General features: G+C 42.1%; 1 protein-coding gene across 9 annotated transcripts in view; it reads right to left on the bottom strand.

The window, feature by feature from the left end:
• Positions 1–20,725, bottom strand: part of KIAA1109 (KIAA1109 ortholog) — a 908,505-nt gene that overhangs the window by 843,351 nt on the left and 44,429 nt on the right. For all 9 annotated transcript variants that reach the window (XM_033938537.1, XM_033938601.1, XM_033938589.1 and 6 more), the window contains exon 5: positions 12,936–13,000. In XM_033938537.1, the coding sequence (XP_033794428.1) occupies positions 12,936–13,000 (65 nt within the window). The remainder of the gene's footprint in view (positions 1–12,935; positions 13,001–20,725) is intronic.

Genomic DNA, 20,725 nt, shown 5'->3' on the forward strand with positions numbered 1-20,725 from the left:
AGAGTGAGGTGAGGGATGAAACTTTTTGACAAAGTTGAATGAGAGCATCCTGACGCTGTTGAGGAAGTTGCAAAGTGACCAGTACAGCTCCAATGAACTGTAGAGTTTGAGAGGGTTGTAGCTGGGATTTTGGAAAGTTGATCAAATCCCAAACTTTGGAGGAACCAAATAGTCCAACCCCCCTGAGATGTTGTATCTTCGATGAGCCAGTTGTACAGGTACGGGAAAACATGAAGACCATGGTTGCACAGAGCTGCTGCTACAACTACTAGGCAGTTGGTGAACACTCTGGGAGATGATGCCTAGCCGAAGGGTAGCACTCTGTATTGAAAATAGTGATTTCCCACCCGAAATCTGAGAAATTTGCGAGATGCTGGATGAATGGGAATGTGCGTGTAAGCCTCTTTAAAGATCCAGAGCATCCAAAATTTTTCTTTGACAAGAAATTATTTGAGAGCACCGAGATCCAAAATAGATCGCAGATCCCCCATCTTCTTCGGGACAAGGGAGTAAAACCCTGTGCTCTGCTGTTCCAGAGGAAATTCCTCGATGGCACGGAGATGAAGCAGAGCTTGAGCTTCCTGAAGAAGGGTAGTCTGTGATAGATTTGAAGGATACTCTCTTTGGGGAAGATCTAGTGGAACCTGAAGGAAGCAAAGAGAGTAACCTTCCCTGATTATTGTGAGGACCCAGAGGTCAGATATAATTAGTTTCCATCGTTGGTAGAAATTATGCAGACGACCACCAATGGGGAGAGGAGAGGACAGAGGCAAAACAATTGAGGTTATGCTCTGTGTTAGAAGGTTAAAAGACTGAAACATACAGAAAGATACAGAAACTAAAATTATGTTGTAAAAGCATCTTTAAAAAGGAAGGTTTTAAGTTCAGTTTTAAATTTTCCAAGTTCTTTTTCCTCTCGTAAAAAAATAGGGAGAGCGTTCCATGTTTGCGGTGCAGTACATGAAAAAATAAATTGTCTCCTTGTATTGATAATTTTTAATGAAGGGATAGATAGCAGATTTTGTTCGCTAGAACGTAGAATTCTCTTTGTAGAATATGGAATAAGAAATCTATATAAAAATGCAGGGGTCTTATTGATCAGAGTTTTAAAGATAGTTAAACATAATTTATAAGTGATTCTGTAATGAACAGGGAGCCAATGAGCCTCCTTGAGGAGTGGTGTTACATGATCAAATTTTTTTGAATTGGTTATTAATTTTATAGCTGTATTTTGTATGATTTGTAACCGTTTAATTTCATATTGTGCAATTCCTTGAAATAAAGAATTGCAATAATCAATTTTAGACATCACCAAAGAGTGAATCAATATTGTAAGTGATTTGGGACAAAGGAATTTCGAAATGGAACGAATTTTGCGTAACCTATAAAAGGTGATTTTCACAATGTTACTGATATGATCATGGTAAGTAAGTTTTGTATCAAAAATTACCCCTAAAATTTTTGTATTTTTAACTAATAGTAGGGGAACATTATGAATAGAAATTGGAGCAACAAGAGGAAAACTCTCTTTCCAGGGAAATAGCATAACATTGGTTTTATTGATATTGAGTGCCAGTCTGTTTTTATCTAGCCAATGATGTACTTGATTTAGTTTTTCATTAATGACCAAAATTTCACTTAGATTATTATTATTTAAAGGGTGCAATAATTGGATATCATCAGCATAGGCAAAGACATGAAATCCTATGGATTGGCATAAAGTCAACAGAGGTGCCAGAAAAATATTGAAAAGCAAAGGTGAAAGAATAGATCCTTGTGGAACCCCATGTGAAATTTGAGATGGGAGGGATGACGAATTATTGAAAATAACTGTAGATGTGCGATCAGTAAAGTAAGATGTGAACCAAGCTAGAACTTCATCTGTAACCCCAATAGATTGAAGTCTAGCAAGGAGCAACTGATGATCAATTGTATCAAACGCTGCTGAAAGATCAAGAGAAATTAACAGCACTGATTGATGATGATCCAAAAAATATTGAATTGAAGTTGTCATACCAATAAGGGAGTGTTCTGTGTTATGGTGTTGTCTAAAACCGGTTTGATTCGGGTGAAACACATTAGTTTGTTCTATAAACTCTGAAATTTGATTGAAAACAATTTTTTCTGTTAATTTTGCCAAGAATGTGATATTAGAAATTGGTCTATAATTAGACAGTTCTTCTTGACCTACATTTTTATCTTTAATTATTGGGCGGATATATGATTTCTTCCAATCCGAGGGCACCGTATGTTGATTCAAACTCTCTGTAACTAATACATGAATCAAAGGCCCAAAAATTTTAAAATGTTGTTTGAGAATTAGAGGTGGTATTAGATCAGCTTTTGAACTTTTGATATTCAGAGTTTTTAGAATAATTTCAATCTCCTTAATGTTAGGTATTTTGAATTTCGAACACTTAGAGGATAACAAATCTGAATTAGTTTGTTCTGAATCATTTGGAAGTGATAAATTTTTGAATGATTTCCTGATGTTAATAATTTTTTCAGTGAAATAGTCAGCAATTTCTTGGGCTGTAGGAACTCTGCTACTTGGATCATTTTGTATTTTGTTATGGGATGCTATTTTATTGAGGATATTATAAAGTATGGAAGGATTTTTAGCTTTTAAAATCTTTTCAGAATAATATTTCATTTTGGTTTGATTTATTTTTGTTTTATAAAGTTTCAGCTTTTACAACATAATTTTAGTTTCTGTATCATGTTTTCCTATATGATACCTGTGTTAACTATTTCCCTTTGTGTTTTCCCTCAATGTTTCTTCTTTACTTTATGAATTGTAGTTCATCCCTCCTTTCCCATGTTTATCAATGTTAAAATCAAGAGTTCTTACCCATTCTTTAAGTAATTGTATGTACTGTATTGTTTGTTTTATTTTTTTATATTTAATAATTGTATGTACTGTATTGTTTGTTTTATTTTTTTATATTTAATAATTGTAAATTTTAAAGTGTACATCGCTTAGAATATTTGATTAAGCGATTGATCAAGTCACCTAATAAACTTGAAACTTGAAATTTGAAAGGCCTTGGGTGCAGCAGGGGTCTGAGGTTTATGCTGCCGCTGCTGCTGTTTCTTAGGAGGCGGCCTTGATTAAGTTGCTGGCTTTTGAGGAAAACGCCTCTGGTAAGATGGAGGAGGCCTATAACCCTTAGCGGTGGAAGGCTTTGGCTTTGGCCTGATTATGGAAGCAAATGACTTTTCATGCTCAGATAAGCGCTTTGTAGCTGCCTCAATCATCATCAAACAACTCATTGCCCCGGCATGTGATATTGACCAGTCAATCTTGTAGATTCGGGTCCATCTCCAGGCTAGACGGTGCATCACCACTGAGAACGCAGTGACTCTAGAGGACATTTCAAACGCATCATATGCAGCTTGAACTATATGCATGTGAAGTTGACTCAGAATGTGATATATGTGTTGAAACTCTGGAAGTTGATGTTGAGGAGATACTTTGAAAAAAAAAAAAAAAATCGGGCATGGTATTGACCAAATGCTTTAGTTAAGAAGTAAAAACAAAGTTATAGTTCAAAATTCGGTTTGTCATCATCGAATTTTGATACAGCTGACGACCAAACTTGTCCATGGTTCTGCCCTCTCGGCCAGGAGGGACGGTGGCATAAACTTTGGCAGGATTGGTTCTTTTTTAAAATTCTTTATTTATTCAGTTTTTCAAAATTTTTAAACAAGCACATTAATACTTGAATACAGATTTTCAATAAAGATCCAAGAAAATTAATAAACCTAATATTACTCACAGCAGTAATGCAAGGAAAAGCACAAAAATTATACGTTATTTAGTCCACAAAATTAAGAAATAAAGATCCAAGCATTAGAATAAGTATACAGAAATGTAAATCAATTAGGCAGGATTGGTTCTTTTTAAAGAAGACTCCACAAGGACAGATTGATGGGATAATTGAGACTTCTCAAATCCCTTACAATGGACATCTTATATCGATATTCCATCTTTGCTGGCACAGTGGGAACGGAATATAGTGTATCAAGATTTCTTTTGAAAGTTTGAGAAAGAATGCCATTCATGGGTAATTTGAGAGAATTCCTAGGAGGATGAGACATACCCAGTTCTTCCAAATACTCCTTAGAGTATTTTAAGACAGATTCCAAAGTGATGTTAAGATCCTTACTCATTTGACACAGAAATTTTGTAAAGGACACTGGACCTGAAGAAGTATGACCTCGTTGAGGAGAAGGTGAATGAGAACCCCTCAAGGTACCTTTCACAGCAGAGAATGAAGGTGAAGCCTCTCTGGAGTATTGATACCTGAGATCTGAATCCATAGGCAAAGATGAAGGCGAACGCCCACTTCTGGAATATGAAGAAAACCTCGCAGGAGAAGAACTCGACTGACAAGAATGGCGAGGCTCTGCAACAGATCTCCTCGACAAAGGAGTTGGTGGTCTCAAAGAGTCTCAATGCCTCAATAAATGAGACCTTTCTCGAGAAGAAGACCTGGGCCTCGATGAATGCCTCGACAAATGATGTGGGGAAGAACTATGCCTCGAATCATGATCCCGTGATTGAGTCGGATCCAGACTCGAAGATGAATGTCGAGGAGTCCTCGGTCTATGCCTCGAAAAAGGCAACACCTTATGTTAAGAGGTAGGACTGGAAGTCAGAGAAAGACGTCGAGACACTGAAAACGACTCAGCTCCTTGTGTAGAGGTATCTCAAGGCACTCTCAAGGACTCGACTCCTTGTAATACTGCTGAGTGCTCAGGCTGAACTGCAGTAAGCATGGTTGAGGCAGGAGTCAATTTGGTAAGCATGTTACCAAACTCCTGATGCAGAATAGTTTCCAACATATTCTGCAAAGCCGGCACCAAGACCACTGGATCTGGTACAATTGGTGTGGCTATGGAATCCGAGGAAGACGACCTCGAGGAAGAGTGTTGCCTTGATTTTGAGATATGTTTCCTGGGTAGCCTTGGACCCACCAGTTCTAAGGGTGGCATGCCCGGAGGGGATGGCTTAGCTATCTTACCTGACAAAAAACACTGAGGATAACAGTGTCTTGGGAGAAGATTTAGCTGATTTACCCGAAAATGAAGACTTCCCCATCAAGGAAGGTTTCAGTGAGGTCAAGGTCGAGGTTGAAGGTTTTGGCCCCATAGAAGACTTTGATGAAATCAAGATCGGGGCCAGAATCGGGGTTGAGGTTTTAGTTGAAGACAGATCCATACCCCGCAGATTTTCTCAATCTGAACTCGACGACGTTTAAAGGCTCGATTTTGAAGTGTAGCACAGCAGGCACACGACTCCAGACGATGGTCAGGTCCTAAACACTGTACACACCACTTATGTGGGTCAGTAATGGAGATCGCATGTTACCGGCTACGCTTCTTGAACCCTGTAACCAACCAGGATATGGAATGAAATACGGCCGCGGCAAAATCGAAGCCCGCAGGCTGAGGCCACGGAGTATGCCCCGCCGTAACACGATGGAAAAAACAAACAAAACTTTTTTTTTTTTTAATCAAACGCCCAGATAACACAGCGACCCTGTAAAAAAAATACATGAGCGAGGTAAAATAACATTATTCGCCGATGACGCCAAACTAAGCAATGTAGTGGGCAAAAGCACAACAGACATAAATTCAATGTCCGAGAACATGATAGTAACATAGTAACATAGTAGATGACGGCAGATAAAGACCCGAATGGTCCATCCAGTCTGCCCAACCTGATTCAATTTAAATTTTTTTTTTTTTTTCCTTCTTAGCTATTTCTGGGCGAGAATCCACGACCTACTCCTACTGGAGCGCTGGTCTAGGTCCTGGCAACTCAGCTTCAATGCCAAAAAATGCAAAGTCATGCACCTGGGCAGCCAAAATCCATGCACGACTTACACCCTTAATGGCGAGATCCTAACAAGAACTGAAGCAGAACGAGACTTAGGGGTGATCGTCAGTGAGAACATGAAGACTGCCAATCAAGTGGAGCAAGCTTCATCCAAGGCAAGGCAAATCATAGGTTGCTTACGCAGGAGTTTCGTCAGCCGTAAGCCTGAAGTCATTATGCCATTGTATAGATCCATGGTGAGGCCCCACCTGGAATACTGTGTGCAATTCTGGAGGCCGCATTACCGTAAGGATGTGCTGAGACTGGAGTCAGTCCAGAGAATGGCCACCCGGATGGTCTCGGGGCTCAAGGATCTACCGTACGAGGAACGGCTGGATAAGTTGCAGCTGTACTCACTCGAGGAACGCAGAGAGAGGGGTGATATGATCGAGACATTCAAGTATCTCACGGGCCGCATCAAGGTGGAAGAAGATATCTTCTTTTTCAAGGGGGCATCCGTGGAAAATCAGGGGCGGGAAACTGCACGGGGACACCAGGAAATTCTTTTTCACTGAAAGGGTGGTTGATCGCTGGAATAGTCTTCCACTTCAGGTTATTGAGGCCAGCAGCGTGCCTGATTTTAAGGCCAAATGGGATAGACACGTTGGATCTATTTACAGAGAAAGGTAGGGGAGGGTCATTGGGGTGAGCAGACTAGATGGGCCGTGGCCCTTATCTGCCGTCTATTTCTATGTTTCTATGAGCTGTGGTGAGAGAAGGCATGAGTAGAACTAACTCTCGCGCAGAGCCTTGAAACGAGTGCTTCTCAGTTCCGCGGAAAACTTAGAACTGAGGAGACACGCGCCCTACATCAGGAGGGAAGGCACTCCCGCATGCACGTACGGCAGTCGCAAACTTTCTAAAAGTTCTTCAAGCAAGTCTGCTTGTGAAGCTGTTCACATCGGGGCTCTGTGGATGACGTCACCCATATGTTGAGAATATGCTGCCTGCTTGTCCTGGGATAACTTCATTTACAGCATCCAACATTGCAAAATGTTACAGAAATAAGAACTGCTGTGTAGTGTCCATCATGTTCTCTTAGGCTCTGCGGCTGGCATCGTGATTGTTACAGTTGTCCGGGTTTTCGTGCATCTGGATAGGTAGAACTGATGTTTCAACCATCATGCTGAACGTTTCAAAAATAATGTTTATCTCTCTACCAGAATCCTCTTCAGCACTATCATAGCCCTCCCTATATTACTGTTTTACTCCAAGGCCTTCATACTTTTAGACTGTCTCTTCAGTCTTTTTCTGCCATGTCGACATCTCTATTTGTTGTGCTTTCCCAGCGTCTACATGAAGTAAACCAAGGCTATTTTTGCTCCCTCACCCATAAACTCATCCCACTAATTTTAACTAGCAGTGCAACAGGTAAAAGCTATCAGTATTCAACATTCTTTTTTTCAGTAATGTTGCTTAGGAGTAATCTAAGGAAATACTTTTTTACAGAAAGGGTGGTAGAGCATGGAACAGTCTCCGGTTATGCGGTTTGTAAGTACAATGTTATGTTATGTTTGAATTCAAGAAAGCGTGGGATAGGCAAATGGGATCTCTTAGAGAGGAAGATTTAATGGTTACTGCGGATGGACAGACTGGATGGGCCATTTGGCCTATATCTGCCATCATGTTTCTACGATGAAGTACTTAAATTGACATGGAGAGTTGAAGTTAAGCAACCCACGTCAGGAATCACAACTGAAAGCTTTTCCTTCCACCCATAGTAAATGTAATTTTGAAGTTTGTTTATTAAAAAGACTTATTGTTGTATTTGTAGATGTAACCAGCTTTGTAAGTCTAAGTCTGGGTTGACCTGACCAAAATTCTTTTCACATTAGCCACATTCATTTGTTCTTATGTCAGGCAAATAAGCAAACAGGTATTTTCCTTCTGCAGTGTGAGCACTGGCAAAAGTCAAAGCAAAGTTCATGCTTTAGCACTGTACATGAATTCTGTAGAATAGGTCTGCATTTAATCAAGTCCTGCAATTCAACAGTGATACTGTGGCAGGTACTTTTACACCTACAGTCTTCCTTCTACTCCAGTTTCCCGCAATTTTCACTCTTTAGGCCCCCCTATACACACAACTTATTTCACCTAAAACAATTCTTCAGGTCCTTTATTTTCTCTGTCCAAGTTCCATTTTTACCTCTAACTCAGACATCCTCTCCACATACTCTAACTGGTGGCACAACTCTGCTCTTTCACAATTCAGTGTGTTTTTTACTTCCTAACTACATAGGGGGAAATTCTGTTTATGACGCCAGTTTTTGCAGGCACCTAAGAAGCAGCTGAGAATGGCACACCATGTCCTAGACAGAATTGCGTCTGTGCAAAAGGGCAAAAGCCTAACCCCGTCTAACCACCCTGATTATGTAACTGGCGCCCGTGTCACAGACACCAGTTAGAGAATCGCGTTGCCACTGAGCTGATTGCAGAAAGGGAATCTTTCTGCTGCAATCAACTGAGTGGCAGCGGCAGAGATCCCTTCACCCACCCAACACAGTTCATGGCATGAGGGATGCCCAATTCCTCCTGCCACCACCCCTGAACCCACCCTCAAAGTCCCCCAGCAGGAGGGATACCCACTCCCTCCTGCCAGCAACCCTCCCGAACCCATGACCCCCCCCAGACTTAAACCTGCCCCCCAGATCTGAATCCCCCACACCAGCACCCCCACCCCCATACCTTTTGTAGTACAATAGGGCAGAGGGATGCCTACTCTCTCTAGCTGCCAGGCTGCCTCTTCACAAGGGAGGGCCTTCTCCTTCCTGGTGCATCCTGGGATGAACCGGGGAGGATCCTAAGACTCCGACTGGTCAGATACACTGGGAAGAGGCCTAAGACTCTGGCTAGCCCATGAGCCCAAGGCCCCACCTATGGGAAAGGCTTTAGGCGCCTGGGCTAATCAGGGCCTTAGGCCTCTCCTCAGTGCATTCCAGAATGCACTGGGAAGGGGAAGGCTTGCCAATATGAATAGGTGGGCCTGATGGCCGGAAGGAGCAGGCATCCCTCCGGCCCACCGTACTACAAAATGTTTGAGGGGGGGTAGTGAGGTCTGGGGAGTGCCAGGGTGGGGGTGTTGAGTTGGCATCCCTCCTGCCTATTATGGTTGGAGGGGCATCTCTCCTGCTGGGTGACTTCAAGGGGAGGGTTCGGGGGTAGTGGCAGGGGGGAGTGGGCATTCCTCCTGCCAGCCAACTTGCAGTGAGGTTTCGGGGGTTCCCTGCCACAGCCGCTCAGCTGATCAGGGCAGGGATATTTCCTTATCACGATCAGCTTAGCGGCCGCTTCTATTTGAAATGTAGGCCAACATTTTAATGGCCTACATTTCAAACATCTGTTGCAGCTCTGGGGAGATGCCTAGAGCCACTTAAACTTGCCCAAGGCCACTTCAGAGTGAAACCACACCCATGCCCAGCCTTGGGTGAGCTTAGATGTTCCTACACATCTTCCTAGACCCACGAAAATGCCTACAGTGTAGGCCACCTACCTCGGGTAGGTTTTTTTCTAAAAACAGTATTCAAATAAAGCTTTCTTTAATTAGCTCCAACTTATCCAAAAATGAGTGGTGACAGCTTCAAAACACCAACAGGAAGGGTGACATCTTAAGCACATACTGGCATTTCCCTCCTTCCCTCCCTCCCAAATCTATAATCATGTGAAGAGTCAACCCTCTCCTAAAACTAAAAGATTTCCCTGGTAGTCTAATGTCCACCCCCTCCTTCCTCCCGACCCAACATCCTTTTCTCAAACAAAAAACAAACCAATCCCTGGATCTAGTAGCACCCTCCTAATCCTTCCCCCCCAACCCCAACTTCTGCACCTAAGAGAAAAATGGGGATATACCAGACAGGGCTTGCTGCCATATAAGGGAATAAATATAAATAAAAATAAATCATAAGACCTAAAATAACAGCAGTCACACAGCAGAAAGACCTCCTCAGAAGGCAAGCATTGCCAGTAGCACATGGAAAGTCCTGGAAAGCTCTGGAAGAGTCCTTCATAAGAGGACTCTCACATGTGTAAATGTTTACACCTACTTGCTATTAGAGAATAAATGATAGATAGAGGGGAATTCAACACAAGAAACAAGTTACATAGCTGCAGCTTTACAGATGCTATGAATACTCCAACTTGTTAGATTTTCTTCTTAGTTTATTTAGTCAAGGTATACACGCACTAGTTTTGCAACTAGACTTAAGTAGTGCCTTTGATTTAGTCGATCATGTTATCCTGACTGATTGTTTGGAGTCAATTGGAATTTCTGGTAATGTCTTTAAATGGTTTCAGGGATTTTTGAGCAAAAGATCTTATCAAGTTTATAGTGATGACAAACAATCTTGTCATTGGGTAAATTCTTGTGGAGTCCCTCAGGGTTCTCCTCTATCTCCAACATTGTTCAACATTTATCTTGCATCACTGGGGAATTTATTTGAAAGCTTAAAAGTGAAGTTCTATATCTATGCGGATGACATCACTATAGTTGTTCCCCTTACTAACCTGACCCCTGAGATAAAAAAATCATTTATCTTTTATTTTAAACCAGATTGAATTGTGGATGACAGAGTTTAAATTGAAACTTAATTCTGAAAAAACCAAATTCTTTCTGGCAAGCCCTAATGACAAAAATTAATGATATGTTGATATTTTTTAAATGGTCAGGATTTTCCTATAGACTATTCCATAAAAATTTTGGGAGTGACATTGGACCGGCATCTCACCTTAGAAGAACATACGGATTTGTTAGTCAGAAAATGTTTCTCTGTCTTATATAAACCTCGAACCATTAAAAAATATTTTGATGTAGCATCATTTCGTCTGCTAGATCAGTCTTCCATCTTAAGTATGCTCAACTATTGCAATATTATTTATTTGGGTACATATAAGAAAACACTGAAAAGAGGAAGTAAGATGGCGGCGGTATAGCTGGCTGCTTCACAATGCGTCTCTACATCTTACAATTTTACCTTCGGGCAGCATTCTGCTCGTTTATCCAGATGCCTCACTCTAAGAGGAAGGGTGCAATTCGCTTACCCTTATCAACAAGGACTTCCACCCTGAATCAAAGATCGATATTGGAGTATGCGGCAGCCGCCAGTGGTCCGATGCGTTGTGGAGGTCCTGAGCTTTCGTCTGCGGGTGGAGCTGCCGGCAGTTTCAGGCTGGAGATATCTCTCTCCCCTCCAGCGACTTTCCCACCACCGCGTCATGCTCCTCCCGTGGCTCTGTCAGGTGACCCTTGCACGGAAGGAACGTCAAGGGAGACCTTGTTTGAAGGGGTAGTAGCCGAGAGGGAACAAGAACAAGAGCAGAGAGTCCAGGGAGCTGATTCGGCTCAACCTGGAATAAAAAGACCTGCCACGGTGACCCTTGAGAGCATATGGGACGCTCTCGAGAGACTAAACTCAACGGTTACAGGATCTTCTCAGGAACTGAAAATTCTCATAAGTACTGTGGACAATCTAGGAGTCATTAAAAGATACTAAAGAAGAGTTTTCTACAGAAACTAAGATATTTAAAGAAAAAACAGACAAATTACAGCATCTAAGAGGGGATTCTGAAAGAAAGAATTCTTTTAAATAGAAAAATTGAACAATTAGAGAACTACAATAGAAGGTTAAATTTACGTTTATTGAATTTTCCAAAATCCCTTGGAGTATCTCCCCATGAAATGTTCATATTTAACAGAGGTGTTAAAATTTTCCCCTGAGCTTATACCACCAATTAATCGTATATATTATTTACCTAAAAAAAAGCACCAATTGCCTCTATAGAAGGTGAAGGTTTGGAAGCCGTAGAGCCACTAAATCTTACAAAGATTTTGGAATCATCGGTGATTGTAGAAACAGAGAGAGCCACTTTGTTGGTTTCCTTTGTTTTTGAACAAGACTTGAATTCAGTAATGAGACTGTTTTTTTCGCAATTCCCAGACGTTATTTTATGGAAAGAAAATTTGGATTTTCCCTGATGTAACAAGAACGGAACAGGAACGGAGAAAGCTGTTCTTAGGAATGAGGACAGAAACATTAACACTTGGAGCAACATTTCTTTTGGCATATCCATGCAAATGTTCAATTAAATTCTTAGGTATTAAGTATACCTTTTTTATCCCGGAACAACTTAGATCATTCCTGGACTTGAAGAAAATGTCAACCGGGGCAGATAGTCGTGATTATGGAAATATGAGGACCGTATACCATTAAACTAATTTCTTTTTATTATATTCCTCTTTTGAGTTGCTCCTCGCTCTTAATATTCTTTCTCTGATGTGATATTGTGGTCTAAGAAAGATTTAATATTTGTTTCTTTATTTAAAAATTTTTTAGTTTACATCTTGGTTTCAATTCTGATTTGCTTGTACAAGAGACCTCTTGTGAAATTATATTAAAACTTCAATAAATAAATATATTAAAAAAAAAAAAAAAAAACTGAAAAAGCTTCGAGTTATTCAAAATTCAGCAGTTCGCCTATTTTTGGTTTGAAAAAATGGGAACATATTACTCCCTATTATCAAAAACCACATTGGTTACCGATGGAGGCAAGAGTTTTGTTTAAATTTTCCCGTAACTGGTTTAAATCAATATTTGGTATGGCTCCCGAGTACCTGGTCTCTCATTTTTTCTAGACTGTTTTAACAGGCCTACACACAGAATCCATATGTTTGTTTACCCAACAGTAAATGCTTGTCATTTTAAAAGATTTCTGGATAGAACTCTTGCATTTCAGGCAGGAAAAATGAATGACTGGCTGGGTAATATTATTATGCATGCTCCATCTTATTTTATTTTTAGAAAATTAGTGAAAACACAGTTGTTTGATTGATTTGTAACCTAATGATTCACTGTTTTAATTTTTTATCTTTTTATCTTATATGTGTTTCTGATGATTTGTATTGTATTTTTTCTTTTTCACTGATTGTCCAGTACTTCTTATTGTAAACCGCCTAAAACTATTATGGCTTTGGCGGTATACAAGAATAAAATTATTATTATTATTAACTATACTACAGTGCCCCAAAACAAACACAAATTAATGTAACTCACAGACTTACCGTGTTGCTTCTGTTTGGGGTTATACATTTTCCACCATCGAAAAATAAGAAATCCATCTTGGATTCTATAAAACAGAATTTTAAAAACTAATATCATACAAGGCACTGCAATTTTGCCAATGCTATAAATGTTATGCTATGTTTCACAACTTACCACGTGAAACATGTATTGTTTATTGAAAGCTTCTATACCGCTATTACTATCTGACCAGATCCTAAATTGGTTCCATTCTTATTTTACAGAAAGTACATCAACCGTAAATTTCAACAATACCATCTCAAAACCACGCACTACAAGCTACGACATACCCCAAGGATCAATACTATCACCATTACTTTTTAACATCTTTCTTGCTCCACTCATCACCTTAAGTCAATCCATAGGTTTCACACCACATACAGATGACATCCAGTTACTGCATCAAATAGATACAGAAAATCCAAATCAAATCCATGAAATAAATGAGAAAATGGACAAAGTCAACACATGGTTAATGGAAAATATGCTGGCAGATAACATAGAAAAATCTAAAACCACGCTATTTACCTGGAAGGAAGGAATATCCCTTGGAAATGGTCCGTAGCACTAAAATTCTTGGTGTTATTTTAGATCATAAACTATCATACTGTGACCAGTTAAGCTCGGTAGTACAAAACTGCTCTTACAAGCTCCGCATGATAAGATCAATTGCGAAGGTCCTAGAACCAGCTGAACTAAACACTTATTCATTCTCTCATTATCTCCAGACTAGATTACTGCAATTCTTTATATAAAAACATCACCCAGATTCAACTAAGGTGTCTACAGGTAATCCAGAATACATCCATAAAACACTTAAATCCCAAAAATTTGATCATGTAACACCTCTATTACAAAACGTTCAATGGTTACCAATTTCCCATCAGATTACTGTACATATATAATAATCTTGCTCTATTTTAAAAACATGACAGTCAAACTTACCAGCATTCCTTGATAAAATCCTAATTGCAAACACACCCCTTAGGACCTTACGATCTGCAGATCAAAATTTGCTTGTAATCCCCTCCTTAAAAATAATTAATACTTGAAGAAATGAAATTTTCACAATTTATGCTCCGCAGCTATGGAATACGTTACCATCCCATCTCAGAGAAGAACAAAATCATGTGGTTTAAGAGCTCACAAAAGTCTTACAGTGCTCCCCCGTGAATTTGCAGTCGGCAGTCCCGGTCATTCGTGGTATTTTCTGACCGCGAACCGCCGACCAGGAGAGGACAGCTGGAGAGGCAGGAGAGGGCAGCTGGAGCGCCGGCGAGGGAAGGAAATCACTCGCTGTATGCTCCGACCGCCTCTTCCTGTACTAAAGTCAGGCCTCACCAATCAGGAACTGCTTTGATATGTAGCTCCTGATTGGTAAGGCCCGATTTTGGTACAGGAAGAGGCGGTCGGAGCATACAGCGAGTGATTTCATTCACTCGCTGGCGCTCCCAGCTGCTCTCTCCTGCCTCTCCCGCTGCCCTCTCCAGTCTCCCCCATGAAAAACCGTATTCATGGTTTTTCAAGATTTGCGGGTGTTCCTAGAAAGGAACCCCTGCGAATATCGGGGGAGTACTGTATATAGAGATGCTTTTCAAACATAAAATCAAGTAAATTATGTTTCTCTCAATGGAAACATGAACCCCAGGAGGCTTCAAACATTTTCCCTGCTGGTCCATTTTGTACTATCCTTATTTGTTTCTATCCTATAATTATTGTATTTCAATCCTTACTCCTATTGTATTATGTGGGTCCCGTTTTGATTTAGTATATGTTCACAATCCGTAATATTGTATCCCAATTTTTAAATTGTACATCGCTTATAAGTATTATAAGCGATATAATCAAATTTTAAATAAATCTGAAACCTGAGCGGTTTACATGAGCTTCTGTAATACAGAGTTAACATATTACGGAGACATTTAGCACATTTTTTCAATAAGACAAACTTTACTAAACATGCATGCTAACTTGTTATGAGAAAGAGTTTCTCTCTCATAATTTATGTTTAAATCTGTTTATTAAATTTTTAAATGCAGAAAAAACATCAATCAAACACAGTCAGAAATCTCCAACAAAACCCCACCCACCCCCAGTGGGAACAGTTACAGTAGAATCCAGCAAACCAGTATATCAGTTCAAAAGTCTGCTTCGCACCGTTGGCGTTAAGGTAGAGCAAAAGGGTAACCAACACTTGAGGTACAACATGCCACGTCTGGAGTTCATATCCGTAATGTCCAATCGTTCACATCCCGCAAGTTGTATCATCTGGATCCGCCAGTGTGAAACAGTAGGTGTGTGAGGTGATAGCCAACGCTGAAAAATAGTTTTGATGCCCATTAGGATGGCCTTCCGAGCAATCTCAGTTGCTCCAAGACGAGTCGGTTGCAGAGATAACTTCAAAGTGAAGAGAAAAGTGTTCGTAGGTATCCAAGTACAGTTCCAGAAAGCAGCAATATGTAGGCAAAGACGTGTCCAAAAGGCCCGGATACCGGGACACAACCAAAACATATGACCTAAGGAAGCTCGAGGGGCCGCACACTTATGGCAAGCATCAGATGTACAAATGCGGGCATGAAAAGCTCTAACAGGAGCAAAATAGGCTCTAACTAAAAATTTATAATAACGTTCCCGTTCAGTCACTGCAACCAAGAATTTGGTCCCTTGGAGAATGCTTCTCTTTACCATAGCCGCAGAAATAGAAAACTGTAAGTCTGCGGACCACTTGGTGGCCAGGGTTTCATAATCCAACTCTCCAGCCATCTCCTGCAGAGAACGATGATGAAAACGCAAAGGGATGCACACCTGAGCAGTAAGACTGAAGGTTTCAGCCAGCTTCTCCTGAACATCCTCTCGTAAAGCCAAGCCAGGGAGTGAGTGAACATAGTGTTGCAATTGTCCATAGGAAAACCAATCCCCAGCCACCAAGGCGGAGGAATCACATAGCGTTTGAAAAGATTGAAGAGTACCATCAGATTGGAGGACATGAAACAAGTAGTGCATGCCCCTCCCCGGCCACCTGGGATGAGCGTCCAGACCCATACCAGGGAGAAAGTCTCCATTGCCAGTAATTGGTAAGCACGGTGTCACATCAAACCGAAGAGTCAATTGGGAGCAGAGCTGTTTCCAAATTTTTCGTATAGGAAGGAGAAGTAGATCCCCATATGGTTGCTTCCGGGGGGGCAGGCACTTCACATGAAGCAAGTAGCTAAAATGATAAGGAGCAAAAGAACCACATTCCACCCCTGTATCAGAGAAATAGGATGTAGCACAGAACCAATCATTCAAGTGCCTAATTTGACAAGCCACATTAAATCTACCTAGGTGTAACAGTCCAAGTCCTCCCTGAGTTGCAGGTAAAAATAAAAAATGTAAGGGAATACGAGACCGCTTGCCACCCCACAGAAAAGAACAGAGAGAACGATGATGTTGTCGCAGATGGCAGCGCTGTAAAATAATAGGTAAAGTTTGGAAAAGATAAAGCCACTGGGGGACCATCATCATGTTGTATAAGGCGATTTTTCCCATAAGAGATAACGGATAGGAACGCCAAGCTCGCAATCAGCGTTCTGTGCCAGTCAACATAGGAAGGACATTGATAGGGTAGAGCGTAGTCAGGTCCCTAGGTATAAGAATACCTAAGTATCGAATCGAAGAATCAGCCCATACCAAAGGAAAGGGACCCACCCAAGTGTCGCGGACAGAGAGTTGCAAAGGGAGCACTAAAGATTTCTGCTTATTTAAAGTCAACCCAGAAAACAAATGAAATTCGTCGAAGAGGTCCATAGCACGCAGCAGAGAGCGGTGTGGATGAGCTAGGGTAAGCAATAAATCATCGGCAAAAGCCAGAACACGTAGTTGGGAAGAGCCCTCAGGTAATCCAACCAGTTCATCATCCCGTTGAATCGTACGCAGCAGGGGTTCTATATAAAGAAGGAAAAGCAATGGGGAGAGAGGGCAACCCTGGCGAGTTCCTCGGCCCACTTCAAAAGAATTGGTTAGAATCCCATTGACCAAGACCGAAGCTAACGGCGCTGAATAGAGCGCATGTAAAGCGGATCCAAACCAACCCCCCAAACCTACATATTCTAAGACCTGGAAAAGATACGGCCAACGAACTTGATCAAAAGCCTTGGCTGCATCCAGGCTTGCCAAGAGACCAAACGTAGAAGTCGCCTGAGCTCTGGATACTGCCAACAGCACCCTGCGAACGTTGACCACAGAATGTCGGCCCTGTAAAAATCCCACCTGCGCCGGAGAAATTACATGAGGCAGTAGGGGAGTCAGCCGATCCGCCAGTAAACAAGCTAATATTTTCAAACCTACATTGATAAGAGAAATGGGACGATAAGAATCCAGATCATCTCATGTTTTGCCCGGCTTTGGCAATAGAGTAATAGTGGCAGAATTAGCATGTAAAGAAATTCTCCCTTTTCCAGCGCCGTGGTAAAATAACCTAAAAGAGGTTCACACACCTGCAACGATAACATCTTGTAAAATTCCGAGGAGAACCCGTCGGGGCCCGGAGCTGTACAAGAGCGCAAATTTTTTATCGCTTTCTGAAGCTCCGTGCCCCGAAAGAGTGCACTCAAAACAGACCTCTGCAGGTGGTGGTGAACGGTACCCCATCCGAAGCATCGGACGTGATCAGTGGAGTGCCGCAGGGCTCGGTCTTGGGCCCGATTCTATTTAACTTATTCATAAGAGATATGACGCAAGGACTTAGAGGAAGGGTATCACTGTTCGCCGACGACGCCAAACTTTGCAACATAGTAGGCAAAAGCTTATTACCTGATAATATGACACACGACCTACTGTTGCTGGAACAATGGTCAACTACTTGGCAGCTAGGCTTCAATGCTAAAAAATGCAAGATAATGCACCTGGGTAAGAGAAACCCGCGTAGAATTTATGTACTAAATGGTGAGACCTTGGTTAGGACCACGGCGGAACGCGACCAAGGGTGATCATTAGTGAGGACATGAAGGTTGCCAATCAAGTGGAGAAGGCTTCCTCCAGGGCAAGACAAATGATGGGGTGTATCCGCAGAGGTTTCGTCAGCAGGAGACCTGAAGTTATGATGCCGTTGTACAGAGCCAAGGTGAGGCCTCACTTGGAGTACTGTGTTCAGTTTTGGAGACCACACTACCGAAAGGACGTGCTGAGGATCGAGTCGGTTCAGCGAACGGCCACCAGGATGGTCTTGGGGCTCAAGGATCTCACGTATGAAGAAAGATTTAAAAAATTGCGTCTGTACTCACTTGAGGAAAGAAGAGAACGGGGAGATATGATTGAAACATATAAGTACAGTGGTGCCTCGCATAACGAACGCCTCGCACAGCGAACGCTGCGCACAACGAACTTCTTGTCTTGATTCGTACAACGGACTTCGTTTCACACAACGAAGTCGCCCGAGCTGCATCCTTCCGCGCAGTGTGCGTGACGCTACCGGCTACCTTCCTCCTCCTCCTCCATCAACCAAATGGGAAGTTACATCATGAGGGGAAAGGAAGGAGGAAGGAAGCCGTTGGCAGCATACGCACTGTTAGAGCCCCGTGGCTTGTGTTAAAGTTGTTTACAGACTTCAACAGCAGCGGGAGAAAGCAGTCGCCGGCCCTGTTTCGCCGATCGAGGGGGGGGCCCTGTTTCACCGATCGAGGGGGGGCCCTGTTTCGCCGATCGAGGGGGGGCCCTGTTTCGCCGATCGAGGGGGGACCCTGTTTCACCGATTGAGGGGGGGTGCCTGGTGTTGCCGATCACTGCGGGGGGGGGGGGGGCGGGCTTTGGCAGAGGTGGGAGAAAGCAGTAAATGAGTGGAAGTTGGCAGGCCTGGGGATGGAAGGGCAGTCGAAATACGGTATGTTGGAGCAGGGGATGAGAGGGAGGGAGAGAAGGGGAAATATTGGACAAGGGCAGAAGGGATGCTAAATCATAGGGTGACAGGCAGAGAGAACAACAGGAAAAAGAGTGGAAGCAATCTTGAACCCTGAGGGTGAGGGAAGAGAGAGGTGGTGAGATGATTGATCATGGGGAGAGGGACAAAAGGGAATAGAGATGGGATAGGAAGATAGTGGAAGTAAAAGGACAGGGAGATGTCAGGAGAGGAGATTATGGGCTACAAGAATGGAGGGAGGAGATATGCAGGAAATTGTGAAATTGTGGGACCGACCAAGGGACGGGGGTGGCAAGGACATGAATGAAAGGAAGATAACTTCTAGCCCCTCACCGCTGCTGCTTTCCCGCTTGTGCCTGATGCTGACGGCACAAGTTCTTCCCACTTCCATCATCTGCCTTCTTCTCTCCCTCCCTCCATCCCAGGCAATTCACTGAGAGGGGCAGGATAACTGATGGCACTGCGCTTAACTGCCCTCTCTGTCTTTAAATTTAAAAAATGTGTGTTGTTTTAAAAAACAATTATGTTTTTAGATGTATCTAAATAAAAATAATAACAAAAAATTTATCTTTTTTTATGTCATCTTAGCATATTTTATGCTACAGAACGAATTATTTTTTTTAACATGTATTGTTATGGGAAAACGCGTTTCACATAACGAACTTTTCGCATAACAAACTTGCTCCTGGAACCAATTAAGTTCGTTGTGTGAGGCACCACTGTATATCACGGGACACATCGAGTCAGAAGATGATATCTTCTGGCTCATGGGACCCTCGACCACCAGAGGGCATCTGCTGAAAATCAGGGGAGGGAAGTTTCATGGCGACTCCAGGAAGTACTTCTTCACCGAAAGAGAAGTGGATCATTGGAACTGACTCCCACTCCAGGTGATAAAGGCCAGCAGCGTGACGGATTTTAAGAGAAAATGGGATACTCACGTGGGATCTTTTAGCATAGCACATTCAACAGCTAAAATATTAAGAAGGCTGGTACAAATATTTGATGGGAAAACTTTCATTAACATCAACATTTTGAGAAGCACATTTGTTATTATTAGGGCTATATTATATTTTTCCTTAGTAGTGACAGAAACATGATGGCAGATAAAGGCCAAATGGCCCATCCGCAGGAACCATTATCTCTCCCTCTCTCTAAGAGATCCCACATGACTATCCTAGACTTTCTTGAATTCAGACACAGTCTCTGTCTCCATCACTTCTTCCAGGAGACTGTTCTATGCCTCTACCACCCTTTCTGTAAAAAAGAATTTCCTTAGATTACTCCTGAGCCTATCACCTCTTAACTTCATCCTATGTCCTCTCATTCCACAGCTTCCTTTCTATTTGAACATTTCTCATTCCTGCTCCCGAAGAAGCCACTAGACCACCAGAGACGATAAAGTACGGCACAGGGTTTGGGGGAAGGGGGGCACATCGGCATCTGGTACACTGGATACCCATTGCATTAGCAGCAGCTGTTCCCACGTCACTACCATGGAACAGCCAACCGTTACTGAAGTAATACTAGGCAAAATTGACAAGAGGTTCCCATTACCACGGAAATTCCCATGGTAACAGTTACTCTGTCACTCTACTGTGGAGCACCAACATTTTATCTATCACTGGCTACTTTTGTTTCCTGCCCTTCCTCTGGCTGTTTGAATTCCTACATCTCTCTCTAGCTATGCTTTCATTTTCAATAAATGAATCCAAACACACAACAAAAATCTCCACATAAACTACAAACAGAAACAAACAAAAAGTGGAGTCTCAGAAATATTCCAGTCATGGTGGTTGTAAGTTCCATCCCCTCGTATCATCTTGGACACTCTTCTTTGAACCTTTTCTAGTGCCGCTATATCTTTCTTGAGATAAG

This window comes from Geotrypetes seraphini, chromosome 1 (assembly GCF_902459505.1).
Source record: "Geotrypetes seraphini chromosome 1, aGeoSer1.1, whole genome shotgun sequence".
Lineage (NCBI taxonomy): Eukaryota > Metazoa > Chordata > Amphibia > Gymnophiona > Dermophiidae > Geotrypetes > Geotrypetes seraphini.